General features: G+C 40.8%; 1 protein-coding gene across 1 annotated transcript in view; it reads left to right on the forward strand.

Moving 5' to 3' along the window:
- The first annotated feature begins 224 nt into the window (after positions 1–224).
- The window catches only part of itga8 (integrin, alpha 8), a 188,696-nt gene continuing 174,461 nt past the window's right edge, over positions 225–14,459 (forward strand). Inside the window, exons 1-6 of the mRNA XM_080210484.1 lie at positions 225–676; positions 983–1,113; positions 3,100–3,200; positions 3,794–3,917; positions 5,889–5,950; positions 7,487–7,532. Of these exons, the coding sequence (XP_080066610.1) occupies positions 510–676; positions 983–1,113; positions 3,100–3,200; positions 3,794–3,917; positions 5,889–5,950; positions 7,487–7,532 (631 nt within the window). The 5' untranslated portion in view covers positions 225–509. The remainder of the gene's footprint in view (positions 677–982; positions 1,114–3,099; positions 3,201–3,793; positions 3,918–5,888; positions 5,951–7,486; positions 7,533–14,459) is intronic.

Here is a 14,459-nt window from a genome sequence, read left to right on the forward strand (position 1 = left end):
GTTAGCACACAGCAAGCGTGGTTGACAGACTGGGCTCTCACAGTAACTCACTCAAACACACAAATAAACTCTCTCACTCACACAGACTCTCACTCAAACTCTCACATTCACACTCACTCACACACACATACACACCTCTTTCAGATACACACTCTTACACTCTCAGATACTCTGTCTCACACTCTGACACTCATTCTCCCTCACACATTCTCAGGCACTCACAGACACACTCACTCACTCTCACTCTTTTACACACACACACACCCTTTCTCTCTCCCTTGCACACTCACTCACACTCTCACAGACATTCACTCATTCTTTCTCTCTCACTCCCACTCCCCAGACACGGTGCACCAGGTATCCTTTCACCAGTGGCATATCCAGGCTGTGCAGCAGCCTGCAGAGAGAGGAAGAGAGAGTTAACCTCTCAGCTGGGTGATCCCTGCACACACTGACAGGGCTGAGGTTCACCCTGCCCCTTGCTGCTGACCCAGTTTTACCGACCCGCGATGCCCTCCCGCCGCTGCCGGCTCGCTGTCTGCCACTTGCTGCTGCCTCTGCTGCTCCCGGGATGTGTCGCCTTCAACCTGGATGTGTTGCGGCCGGCGGTGTACAGCGGACCCCCGGGCAGCTACTTCGGATACTCGGTGGATTTCTACTCGCCTGATCAGAACACGTGAGGAACATTTTCACTCCCCACTTTCTGTTTCAACAACGTGCCGCGAAACAGGCTTTTCAAGAGTTGCCAAACTCCACACCTTGTTGTTGTGAAGTTAGTTTGAACAATCTGTAACGTGTATGTGTGCTCCATCATTGGGATGGTTACTATCCAGCCCAGTGGTTCAGGGCGGATGATGTGATGGAGACACTTTGTGCTGTGCGTTTGGAGTTAGTTGATGTTGACCGTTTCTGGTTTTGTTTTAAACCTGTGTTGTGATTGTTTTCTCTCTCCCTCTCTTGTTGGCGGGGTTGTGGTCTTCAGAGTAAATGTCCTTGTGGGAGCTCCGAAAGCCAACACCAGCCAGCCCTGGATCGTGGAAGGGGGAGCGGTGTACTTCTGCAGCTGGGCAGCAGGAGGTGCCACTTGCAGACAGATCCCCTTCGACAAATCCAGTAAGTGTGCAGAAGCATCCAACTCTTGCCCCAGCTCTTTAACTTGTTCCTTCCTCTGCCCTAATCTGAAACCCCTAGTCTATGCAGCAAAAATGCCCCCACACTCCCTCCCAGGAAATCTGCGTACTTCCATTTCATTTATCCCAGCTCACTCCTATGAAGCTGTCACTTCGCAGCTACATATAGGAGCACAGTGACAGTTTAAGAAGCTGGGTGTGTGTGATGTTCAGCTTGAAAAAATGCACATTTAATTCCACTTCTTATGCTGAATGACCACTGTAAAGTACAAAACAAATGCAAAGTGAAGACTACAACCATAGCTTTAAGCTCTAAACCTATGGGATTTTCACGATAACTTCATTGCGCTGTTAATGTAAGCTGACTAATAATAAAGTGAGCCTCCAGTGAACCTTCAGGAATAGATTTTGACAATTTAAACGATGTCCTTTTCAAAACTGATATTGAGCAGAATTACTCCTTTAAACATGTGTATTTGGCAGTAGTTTAATGTCATTTGAAATATTTGGCCCCATGAAGTCTAATCTTAGGTTAAATGACTTGGAATTAATTACACCGAGTGAGAAGGGGTAAATTATTTTGGCCACTGCCTAAGAGTTTTCAATAGCTGTTTGGAAGTTTTACGCACACTTCACAAACTTAACTTCTGTGCTAAAAGACATTTTGGGTTTGAATGTGAACTTATTTTTTACAAAAACAGACTATAAGGTTAAAAATAGCTTTTTTATTCATGCTTACAAATAAATTCTTGAGTCCTAGTTGTGAAAAGTACTGTCTTAGAAATATAGAAAAGCCACTGCCTCAGTCAGTTTGTTTTGTATAAATTTCCAGGTATCTTGTTAAAGATCTGTAAGTCTTGGCAAGGGAGTAGCTAAACAGAGTGGCTTGTGCAGGATCCATGTCTGAGGATTTGGAGAGGGGTGAGGTGCAGGGATGGGAGGTTGCTAAGTATGATTTCTGATAGTTGCGAAACAGCAGAAGCAAACGCTCTCTTCAAATTGAATTTAATGTCTGTTGACAACTTTCTTTTATTACCTGTTTGAAACAGAGCTGCAGAAGTGCAGTCAAGCAACTCCTCCTGCCTGACAATTCATAAAGAAATTCATGGACAGGCAGTGAAATTGGGGAAGGATGAACATGTGGGAAATCAGTTTGCTTCAAGAAGAGAAGGGGGGGGGGGTGAAGAATTGTCTGCTTTTTATTAAAGACTGAGAAGCATCATAATTGAGCTGATTTTTTGAACAGATGGTTCCTTTTATGTTGACATCTGCAAAGTATATGTTAAACAAAGTTGGAGAGATGTCTCCGGTTGTGTGTACACATAATTAAATCTTGAACCAGTTTTTACTCCATTTTTTAAAGAAAAAGTAAAAAGCAATTAGAAAAATCTATATTCAGTTAGCAACAATGTAATAACATTGAGCTGTATAACTTATCATTTAGCATTTTAAAATGTGTATTAATTATCACAACTGTCACGTAAGTGGAGAAAATTATCATGTATTTGATTTGTTCATTACGAGTTAAGAACTGGCTTATACCATAACAAACATGAGTTATAAACAGTACTTATTGAAAAAGCAATTTTTTATATGTTTTACATTGAAATTAGGAGGTAGTAAAATAAAACACTAAAATAACAAAATGTTTCTGGTTGATAATCTTCAAGGAATCACAATTGCAAAGTGGTAAAATAGATAAAATATAATCACAAGGCCACAGTGCATTCTGTTGCCATGATACAAGATGATCAGCCATGATCTAACTGAATAGTGGAACAGGCTTGCTGGATTGAATGGCCAATTCCTGCTCCTATGTTCCCATGTTCTTATGTTCCTAGCCTGCAAGTGATCCCACTAAAACAAAATGTGAGACATTGTGATTTTATTTCCATTTGAATGTTTCGCTGTCTGTAAGGAAAAGAAGAGCTCAAAACACAGGCATAATAATGTTTTTGTCACATATTAGGCAACAGAACCACCAGAATTAATGGCACAAAGGAACCTATTGAATTTAAATCCAATCAATGGTTTGGGGCAACAGTTAAATCACACAAAGGAAAGGTTGTGGTAAGTAGTTAGGTATTGTAAGATTTAACATCTCGATCAGTTAGATGTGTCCTTTGTTATATTGCATATATAGACGACTATTTTACTGGTTCTTGCTTTGGAAATTGGAGTGGTATATAAGAATGTATGTTGAATATTGTTTCAGGTTTACATTGTTAAAATGTAGCATGCAAGGTAAATGCAAGTCACTAAAGTTTTGCATAGTATCCAACTTCTTGTTATTTATATCATTTCATCTGTTTTTGTAACTAGCATCTATTAGGAATGCCCCACGAATCAGCTAGGTAAATAAACTAGACATTGGTGGGAGTGAGTGCTGAACAAAACTGTTATCAGTCAGTAATGTGGTGGCTAACTTCAATAATATTGCATCTGAAATGGGATCATATTTGTGTAATCAGTCTTTACATATTCATAAAAATGTTAAAAAAGACATGATTGTAAACATTAACCTTTTACATGAGTTGGAATAAGTTATCATGTAACTGATTTGGAAATAGGTGTGCTATTCTGGCAAAAGAAATTGTGCATGCATTGTAAGAAAAGGCAATTATTGTATATTTTGCGTTAATTGATACATTTTTGATCAATAGGCATGTGCCCCTCTGTATAATTGGCGAACCTTTAAATTGACTCAAGAAAAAGACCCAGTTGGCACCTGTTATGTGGCAGTTCAGAATTTCAGTGCCTACGCAGAATATTCTCCATGTCGTTCAGGTAGGTTGAGTAACTAATACCAAGTGAACATTTCTGTTTAATTTAAAACATTCACTTTTACTTTACTACTTCCTATGATTGTGCTGTGCCTGTTTTCTATGTTTTACCTGCTGCAAAACGTCAACTGGCCTATATTTAAAGTTGGACCATTTGCTAAAAATGTGCAATCATAAATTCTTCACAGATGTTTCAATGCTTGGAAAATATTTTAGAAGAGATAGTGCAATGTGCAACATTCATGTCAGTGAAATAAAACCAGAAAGCAACGTGTATATGTTAAAGTAGCATTGTTAGCAACATAAATTGTCATGTGCTAGGAAATGTATAGAATATGCAAATACAGTTGGTGATGGAAATGCAGTTGCATTCATTATTAAGGACATTGCAAACATTCTAGAGAAGTTTTTGATTTGATTTGATTTATTATTGTCACATGTATTAATATACATGAAAAGTGTTGTTTCTTGTGTGCTATACAGAGTATACCTGCATAGGGAAAGAAAGGAGATAGTGCAGAATGTAGTGTTACAGTCATAGCTAGGGTGTAGGGAAAGATCCTTCTGAGTAAGCAAGATTCTAGAAAAGCTCTGCTTCATCATAACTTGTGCTGCATATGGTAGGAAGCCAGATAATGGTGAAACATTTACTCCAGCTGCCAGCGTGGTGGTGTCAAATGCTGTACAATATTTTTCATTTAGGAAGATGGAATGCAGGCCATAGCAAATCTCAGTGATACTCAACAGGCTCCTATGCTTTTTTTTCTTCAAATTCAACACTCCTCAACTGCATGGAAATTCCATGACTTGTCTGATGAAGTTGGTGAGTTAGTCAAAGCTAGGATCAAAGCAGCTCTGAAGAAGAGTCATGCACTCTGTTCCTCTCTCCACAGATGCTGCTGTTCCTGCTGAGTTTTTCCAGTGTTTTTCATCTTAGTTTGAGGATCCAAATCCTTGATACGCTAAGCAAACACAGTGATTAATCTGGCCAATCAAAGGTTAAAAACTTCCACGCTCAGAGGTCCACTTATAAGTACTTTTCAGTAGTCTGTGTGCGAGAGTCACGACTATGTGAACTTACACTAACACGAACATGGGGGTAATTTTCTACAGTGCAGCACTTGGATATTAAGAATAACACTGATGGGGCTGCATTGCACTAGGAGCAGTGCTGATCTCGCGGTGGAACCTGATCTTGCCCTCTGCCGGCGCCGATCCTTGACCGTGAAGTCGGGCAACATTTCCCTGTGCAAAACAGCTGCCGCCATCTCCCAATTTTGGGCCTGCAGCCTACATGACTCCGTGACGGCTCACATCATGTCATGATGCCTTCCCAACCACAAGTCAGGGACAACCTCAGCCCCAGTTCCAGTGCAATTTAAATGCATCAATGAGATTAAGATGAGTGATGTCATGGGTATATGAACTAAGCGGGCGAACAGCCCACTCTCTCTTTCTCTCACCTTGGGAACAGCTAAAGAAGTGTAACTGTGCCGACCTTTGAGTGCTGAATAAAGCCATTGAAATTTTAGAACTGGACTCTCTGTGGAAACAAAGAAATCTAACAAGCACTTCAATGAAATTGGAATGATAGTATATTGTATGTGAGGAGGTGTTCAAACCCCAAGCAAATAGGAACCAGGAAGTCGAACATTAACTTTGACTAATCTCATCAGACAATTTATGACATTTTCAGCCAGGGTTGTGGGGATGGAAGTCTCTGCAGTAGAGGAATGAAGACTGTAGCTGAAGGGAACTTGTTGGATAGCACTGCAATGGCCCATGTTGCTCCATCTGAAGTTGATAAGCTGATAGTCTGACATTTGCACCAAATATCAATAAAAGTGGGAATGCATACTGGCGCACCTGTATCCTTTAACTTTTTAAAGAGCTGTTAATGTCATACTACTTGGGCAAAAATGAATGAAAGCATTTGCAATTTATGAAAGCAACGTAAATTTTATACCTGTTTCAGATCAAGCGAATCCGGAGGGTCAAGGTTTTTGTCAAGCAGGATTTAGTCTTGATTTTACCCAGGTAAACTTGTCATTGCATTTTATTTTATTTATTGTAGAAAATGTAACAGATATTCTAAACTACATACTGTCTGTGTATGTTGAGAAAAGGAAAGACACCAAGCACAGAAGTCAGAAATAGTTCCATCCTGTGCTAGATTTATACAAATGTTTGTGCTAAGAAATTGATAATACCATTTAAATCCTTAGTGAGCTATTTTTGGGCAGTTGGTAAAAATTCAAAGGTCAATTGAAAGTAACAGAAGCAATTTTGTTAGCTTTAGATGGTGATATAATACCTCAGCATTGTGGCTTTTCCAATAGTAAAGCAATAACAGTACTTGGATGTAAATAATACTTGCTGTTGAGCCTTGGGTACAAAGAAGAAATGCCAAAACATATATAATTTGAGCAAACTCTTTGTCAAAAAAAACAAAATGACCAAAGCTTTATGCTGTTTTACGGTTATCATAGTGCAGCATTTACAGTAAAGTTGATACCAAATATCCTTTGGGGCCACATTTGGTTAGCAAGATTCCTCTAGAGAATGAATTGACAGTTATTTAATATCAAGATGCAATCAAACTCTGTATGCTTGACTTAGATGGCTTTGCCATGAAGTTTGCTGCATTAACAGATCATCTTGCACCCAAATCCACTTATTGGGAAGAACCATTATTTTAGTCATTTACAAAAAGGAAAAAGAAACAGTTCAACAGTATGAAATGCCAACTATTCAGGTCTTCAGGACAGTTCTTTATAAAATTTCTATTGAGGGAGAAGTATGTAAGTGCAAGTGATTATAAATTAATTTTAAGTAGAATAGTTCAAAGGCGGTTATGTGTGTATAGATAGCAAGAATGTTATTTTGGTTGGAAAGGAACACCTTAAGCAGAGATAAAGTAGGAGGCTTGTGAGAGAGTGTGCAATTTGTGGGTATGCACCTGCCTGCAGTAAGTGAAATGAGTAGATTGAAAATGGAATCACACACTGCAGATTTTCAATATCCACGTAACTACTGAACATGAAACCTTGAAGACTGGAGCATATCCAGACAGCTGTTAGAAACAAGAATTCAGTAGCTGTGGTACCCTATTGTTTTAGATTCAATCGATTCACAGCTCTTTAGCATTCTATATGTTCAATGTTGCTCATATCTTTTAGAGCAATTTATGCCAACTTAAACAGAAAGAAGCATGATACTACTATGAAGCAGGGTATAAAAATTAGTCTTCCCACACATCTGGAGTGTTTTTCTGATATTGTGTGCAAAAGATTATGTTACTGTGCATGTCCCTCAGAACATATTGAACCTACTGTATTATAATAGCATGTCAAACGCAATAAACTTTATAGACAGGATCATAATCATTTCCTGCTATTCTTCAGTTAATGATATCCTCAGTATAGTAATATTTGTTTAATATATTTATGCTTTCCTGATGAAGTATATCCTTTCTTTTAAAGTCACCAACATGTAGAGAGCAACATTACATTGATGACAATATTTCATGTTTTAAAACAAAATTGAATTTGCAAAATGATTTGATTTATCTAGAATGGAAATCTGGTGCTTGGAGGACCCGGCAGCTTTTACTGGCAAGGTAAACGAGTGATATCCTTCTTAAATTTCCTTCAAAATGGGAAAAGGATAAGCACAGTTGTGCATATGACAGGATAATTGCAGAACCACAAGGTTGTCATTAGTTTAGCACGGCTGCCAATCATCCAGATTTCAAGGAACTTAGAGGGTGTAATGCGATTTTGGCTTTATTATTTATTGATGTGACTGCTTAGTATTAGTCTCTTTATTGCTTTTTTTGTTCATGAATCAATAATGATCAGCATGGGGCAAAACTGATCCTGCAGTGGTGTAAAATGACAATTGATGTTATAATGTAAACTCACCCAAAGATTGCAACAATTCTGCTGAGAACAATTTTTTTATCTGTGCTATTCATACAGTCTGAATAACTCACACAGTTCCAGTTATTTAAAGATGAACCAACAGCAATATTAATGCTATTTAGTTAAGTCAGACTTGCCAATAAATCAAAGAAAGCTACTGTTGGCTCATAAATAAAATAGCATGGGACACTTCAAAATGCAGGAGAATTCAAGTTTGTCCTAATGTGTGCTGCGTGTCTGCTGCACATATTGTTCCTCAAATCAGAACTCAACTGCCCCAGACCTCAGGCAAAAGTCTCACAACACCAGGTTAAAGTCCAACCAGTTCATTTGATAGTAAACCCACAAGAGAAGGGCAGAACCTTCCACACATGTGACGAAGGAACAGTGTTTCCGAAAGCTTGTGGGTTTACTATCAAATAAACTGGTTGGACTTTAACCTGGTGTTGTGAGACTTTTTACTGTGTTTACCCTAGTCCAACGCTGGCATCTCCACATCCAGACCTCAGGCCACAGGGATCTGCGAGTGTCTGTAAATGGGCAGGACAATATCTAGCCTTGAGATTGCCAGTACAGTTCACATTGATATGTTGACCCTATAAATGTAGGGAAATTGAATTACTGGAATAATTGACAGATGGTATTAGCAATTTGAACAAAGAGAACAAAGATCAAAGAGAATTACGGCACAGGAACAGGCTCTTTGGCCCTCCAAGCCTGCACCAACCATGCTGCCCATCTGAACTAAAACCCTCTACTCTTCTGGGGACCATATCCCTCTATTCCCATCCTATTCATGTATTTGTCAAGACGCCCCTTAAAAGTCACTATCATATTTGCTTCTACCATCTCCCATAGCAGCAAGTTCCAGGCACCCACTGCCTCTGTGTAAAAAAAAAACTTGCCTTGTACTTTTCCTTTAAACCTTGCCCCTCGCACCTTAAAGCTATGCTCCCTTGTAATTGACTCTTCCACCCTTGGAAATAGCTTCTTACTATCCAGTCTGTCCACTCTCCTCATAATCTTGTAGACTTCTATCAGGTCGCCCCTTAAGCTCCATTGTTCCAATGAGAACAAACCAAGTTTCTCCAACCTCTCCTCATAGCTAATGCTCTCCATACCAGGCAACATCCTGGTAAATCTTTTCTGCACCCTCACCAAAGCCTCCTTCTGGTATTGCTGGAATTTTACCGGCACACCTTGTCCACCCCGGCATGCCAGAACCGGGGTGGACGAGGCTTGCAGAACAGAATTCTCCGTTGGCCTTGGGCAGGATTTATGAGCCTCGCCTAAGCAAGGTTGTAAAATTTCAGCCTATCTTCCAAGTGCAGCCTAACTAAGGTTCTCTAAAGCTGCAACATGGCTTGCCAATTTTTAAACTCAAGGCCCCAGCTGATGAAGGCAAGTATGCCGTGTGCCTTCTTGACTACCTTCTCCACCTACATTGCCACTTTCAGTGACCTGTGTACCTGTATATCAAGATCTCTCTGCCTATTTGTGTTTTTTTGTTTAGCAAATTGTTTAATTTTCTTTACTGTGTTCTAACATGAAATGTATTTTTAGTCACTTAAGTAGAATTGATGAGCAAGTGTCATGATGGCTACAGACTAGAATTTGTCAGAATGTGATTGAACCGAAAACGACGCCATAGAGATTATTCCATATCTGTTTGGTCTGGGGTTGCATGATTCTGGGATGCGATAAGTAGGTGGGACACAGGCCTGGATTTTCAATTGCTGGTGGGGGTGTGCATGGGTGTGGTTGCGATTTGAAAATTGTATTCCTGCATCCAGCCACTCCTGGAATGCAAAACTATTCTGAATGGGAGGGATGAATGTCTGGAGTACACCACAACATCAACTAAGTGGCTATCAAGCTACATATGGAACCAATTAAAAGGCCTCATTGGAGGAGTCTGGGATTTTCAAACAACAGGCATGAGGGACCTGTGTCTGGGACATGTCAGTGTGCATATAGCAGACAGTCTTCAGGGCTAATGGAGGCACTGGTCAACTCATATAAAAGATGGACATTACACTCAGCTTTTCAACCAATGGCACAGAGTTGTCAGGGCTGGTGCTGAGAGGCTTGTATTTTTCAGTGGTAAGAGGTTGACATCCTGAGAGGGGTGTCAGGCTACTGACTTCACTGGGGTAGTAGAGGTTGGCAAAGGAAGCCCAGCTGTACATGCTACTGGCAACTCTGAGACTGGAGGTGAGAATAGGCTACTTTGACATTAGGCAGAGCAGTGAGAAGGAGCCTCAGCAGAGACATCCCCCTGTTTAGGAGCAGGTTAGAGGAGCACAGTGAGGGGCTGCAAGAAGAATGTGACACACAAGACATTGCTGGGCTGTCCAAATGTTAGCGACCTGGAGGTGGCAGAAGCACAGTGCAGGAGGAAACTGTGCCTCTCCAGTCAGAGATTTATGCCACGGTGCGCAGTAACTAGGTGATTCACAGCCCCCTTGAAAGCTCCTTATCTTGAGCTGTGAAGATTACTGCCTCCCTGAATTTTTTTGCATCCAGATTGTTCCAGGGATCAGCTCTGGACCTGGACGGCATTTTGCAATCAGCATTTCATCACACTTTCAAGCACCATCTCCAAGCATGCTTCTCCTGCAGCATGAGGAGAGATTGATGCATGAGTTTAGTTGCCGTCCCTCAACTTTCAAAGCATGATATTGGCATGATTTGTTGATTTCCATAGTGATGCCCCCTGCTCAATCTCATCCACATGTGAGGGTGACTGATATCTCAGTGATACAACTGGGCATTCATTCTGACTACATTAGGGAACACTATGGATATTCAGCCTGGTAGGTTAAGAGGCTTCTTACCCAGGTGCTGCATTCCACTCACCTTTCCAGAGCTTATGAGGTCACTGAAGTGCTTACAGCTCTGGTTCCACATCCCTCTGGTAATTCCACGACTGCTCATCTCCTTCGTTAGGTCTCTTAGGGCCACCTTTCTGGTCAGGTGTCAGGAAGAAAATCTGTTGCCTCTTGGCGATATTGAGATATCATAAAATCTGAGGACTGTTTGTGCCCATCTGCCCCTGGCAGCATTCCCTGATCTCATTCATCTCCCGAGACTACCATTTCCACAGAAAGTAGCAGGCCCAGTTACAGTTGCTGCAAGTCTTTACAAAGAGCGTGCAGGGACTAGTGTCCCACCTCAAATTGGGCACTTAATCTGCCCCTTTGTCAATTGGCTAATCTCCATTTGATTATTGCACCGTGTCAGTGATCAGACATGGCATGGCATCCAGATCCGGAGCTGAACTTGCGACCAGGTTCCTAACCCAGAATTGGAAATCCAACCCGTGGGCTCTGAGGTCAGATTGGTTTAAATTCTGAGATGTCACTAAATTCTGGATCTGCAATCTGGTTGGTTGATGTGCAGGTTAGGTTGATTGGCCAAGATGACTTGCCCCTTAGTGTCTTAGAGGTTAGCAGTCCATAATTAGATGGTGGTCACATCGGTGAGTCACTGCTTGGTCACATGGCACAAAGCTCATTGCACAATAGAAGGTCAGGACACAAAAATGGTCTCGACATCAGGCTCATGTTTCTGTTGTGAAATCTGCCCTGTTAACTCTGCTTCTCTCTCCACAAATCCTGGCTGAATTGTTGATTTCCACTACTTTCTGTTTCCATTTCAGATATACCACAGTATTTTGCTTTTACATTGAAAAAAAATCCAGTTTGGTACGTTCTATAGTACTGTGCATATCCATGTAGAATAGAATCATAGGATACCTACAGTACAGAAGGAGGCCAGTCGGCCCATTGAGCCTGCAACAACAACAATCCCACCTAAGCCCTATCCCTGTAACCCCACATATTTACCCTACAAATCCCCCTGACATTAAGGAACTATTTAGAATGGCCAATCAATCTAACCTGCACATCTTTGGACTGTGGGAGGAAACTGTAACACCCAGAGGAAATCCACGCAGACATGAGGAGAATGTGCAAACTCCATATAGACAGTCACCCAAGCCAGGAATCGAACCCGGGTTCTTGGTGCTGTGAGACAGCAGTGCTAACTACTGTGCCACCGTGCCACACTCAATTTGGCTTTGGAAGTTTGAATAGAAATTTCCTTTGAAAATCCCAAATCTGGTCATATTCTAAAATGAAATTGGTGTCTACCATATTTGGTCTGCCTAATTTGGATTACTTTTCTAAAATACACACAGTACTCTAAATAACAAATAATTTTCACCACAGTTTATTTACTTAAGCTGGTTAAAACAAGTACAGTTTCCAGTTTAAAAGAAAAGATGGTCAAGGTTAGCATGTTTCATTCAAACAACTGGGTTTTCAAAACAGTTGCAGAATTCTTTGTCCTGCATTTTGAAAGCAGCCCAAAGAAAGGCTGGAGTACACTGAAAGTAGCTGTGATTATATAACATCAGTTAGTAAATCTTTAATGAATGACCTGGATGCAAGATGGAAGGCACATTGAATTTACTGTTTATGGCTGGACAAAATCCAGACACAATCAGGAACTCAGCTGAGAGCTCCTTTTACCGTCTAATCAGCATTTTCTTTACGTTCGTTTGTTTTTGTGCCTCTTTTCCCTTTTTAAACTGAACTTGTGCAGTTTCACAGACAGCTTGGTCATCAAATGGTCACCCACATGTCTCAGTTTAGGGAGGGAGGCCAGTTTTCCCGAGGTTATTGCACGACACCTTAGCTAGATCTTGCCTGCTCTCAGTTTCCCACATGTGCATTTTTCTAATGAAACACTGTCAGTCGAGAATGGGAATAGTGTTCGATTGATCTTTCCTCTGGAAGTACTTCTCCCAACTCCACACACCTAGCGTCGTCTTCTCAATCACTGCTGTCCTCACTCCACTGTTCCTTCACCCTCCAGGCCAGATCTCCTCCAAATCATTTATTCCCCCTCTCTCATGCTTTCTCCCAGTCTTCTATATTCCTTCCCAGTTGTGTTTGAAGACACCGCAAACTAACTTCCAGTTTTTAAATACTTTTTCCAAATATGTAATATGGCATGTATTGTGCTAACTGATTTTTTTATTGAATGGTTTCATTCAAAATGTTAACATTTCAATAAAAGACTGGAGTAGCCTGTGCTGCCATGGCTTTGCAGTATTGGAAAATGAACGTATACAGGCCTACAATGGATAGTGTTGATGAGTTTCTCTGATTGTCCTCTGTAAGTTCATCAGAAGAGCTATATAAGCAGAGAACAATTGTATTTATGCTTTTTTTTTATTTTTATAAAAAAAATGAGATTCAATCAGTTCAGTGTATGGTTGGTGTAATACATCTTAGCTTTTATTGATATTGAAGCAGAAAGTGCATTATACTAACGTCAGTTTTTTCTTCCCACGTTCAAGAATGCATTGAAGAGATGTTTGAAATTGTTACGTAGCATATAATTCGATAAATGGATCTTCTATAATGCTCATTGCAGCATTTATTTAAGAAAAATGTCTGATTTATAGCCTTCATAGAAAATATACTGTTCAAAACTTAATCCTCAAAATATAGATCCCAGAGTCAGAGGGAGGCACAGTGGGTTAGCACTGCTGCCTCACAGCACCAGGGACCTGGGTTCAATTCCAGTCTCGGCTGATTATGTGGAGTTTGCACGTGCTCCCTGTGTCTGCGTGGCTTTCTTCCGGGTGCTCCAGTTTCTTTCCACAGTCCAAAGATGTCTAGGTTAGGTGGATTGGCAATGCTAAATTGCCCATTAGTGTTCCAAGATGTGTAGGTTAGGTGGATTATCCATGCTAAATTTCCTCTTTGTTTCCCAGGATGTGTAGGTTAGGTGGATTATCCATGCTAAATTTCCTCTTCATTTCCCAAGATGTGTAGGTTAGGTGGAATTGTCCCATGGTACCTAAAGATGTAAAGGTTAGATGGATTATTTGCGTAAGTACATGGGGTTATGTGGATAGAGCGAGGGAGAAGACCTGGACAAAGTACTCTGTCAGAGAGTTAGCGCAGACTCGATGAGCTGAATGGCCTCTTCTACACCGTATGAATTCTATGATTCCAATAAAAATTGAATTTGACTTATTCAATCACTGTGAATCAGTGCCACAGTTAGCATTGCTGCCTCACAGTGCCAGGGACCCAGGTTCAATTCTGGCCTTGGGTGACTACCTATGGAGTTTGCATGTTCTCCTCTGTCTGTGTGGGTTTCTTCTGAGTGCTCTGGTTTCCTCTCACAATCCAAAGGTGTGCAGGTTAGATTGATCAGCCATGCTTAGTGTCCCAAGACAAATAGTTTAGGGGGATTAGCAGGGTAACTCCGTGGGGTTACAAAGTAAGCCTGGGGTAAGAGTCGGTGCAAAGACACCACTAGTCATTTTTGCAATATTGAGTAGGTATAGGTTGGGCCCTTTGGACTTCAGAAGAATGCGAGGTGATTTTATCATATTGGATCCAGAGGGGACTTAATACAGTAAATGGTGGGGGTGTCTCTTCTTGTAGGTAGGCTAGAACTAGGAGACACAGTTTAAAAAGAAGACGGAAATTAGGAGAATTTTTACCTTTCAGAGAATTATTAGTGTGTGGAATTCTCTTCCCCAGAGCAGTGGAGGCTAGGTGACTGAATTTAATTAAGGCTCAAATTAGACAGATTTT

Source organism: Carcharhinus amblyrhynchos, chromosome 2, assembly GCF_965287045.1.
Source record: "Carcharhinus amblyrhynchos chromosome 2, sCarAmb.v2.hapA, whole genome shotgun sequence".
Classification (NCBI taxonomy): Eukaryota; Metazoa; Chordata; class Chondrichthyes; order Carcharhiniformes; family Carcharhinidae; genus Carcharhinus; species Carcharhinus amblyrhynchos.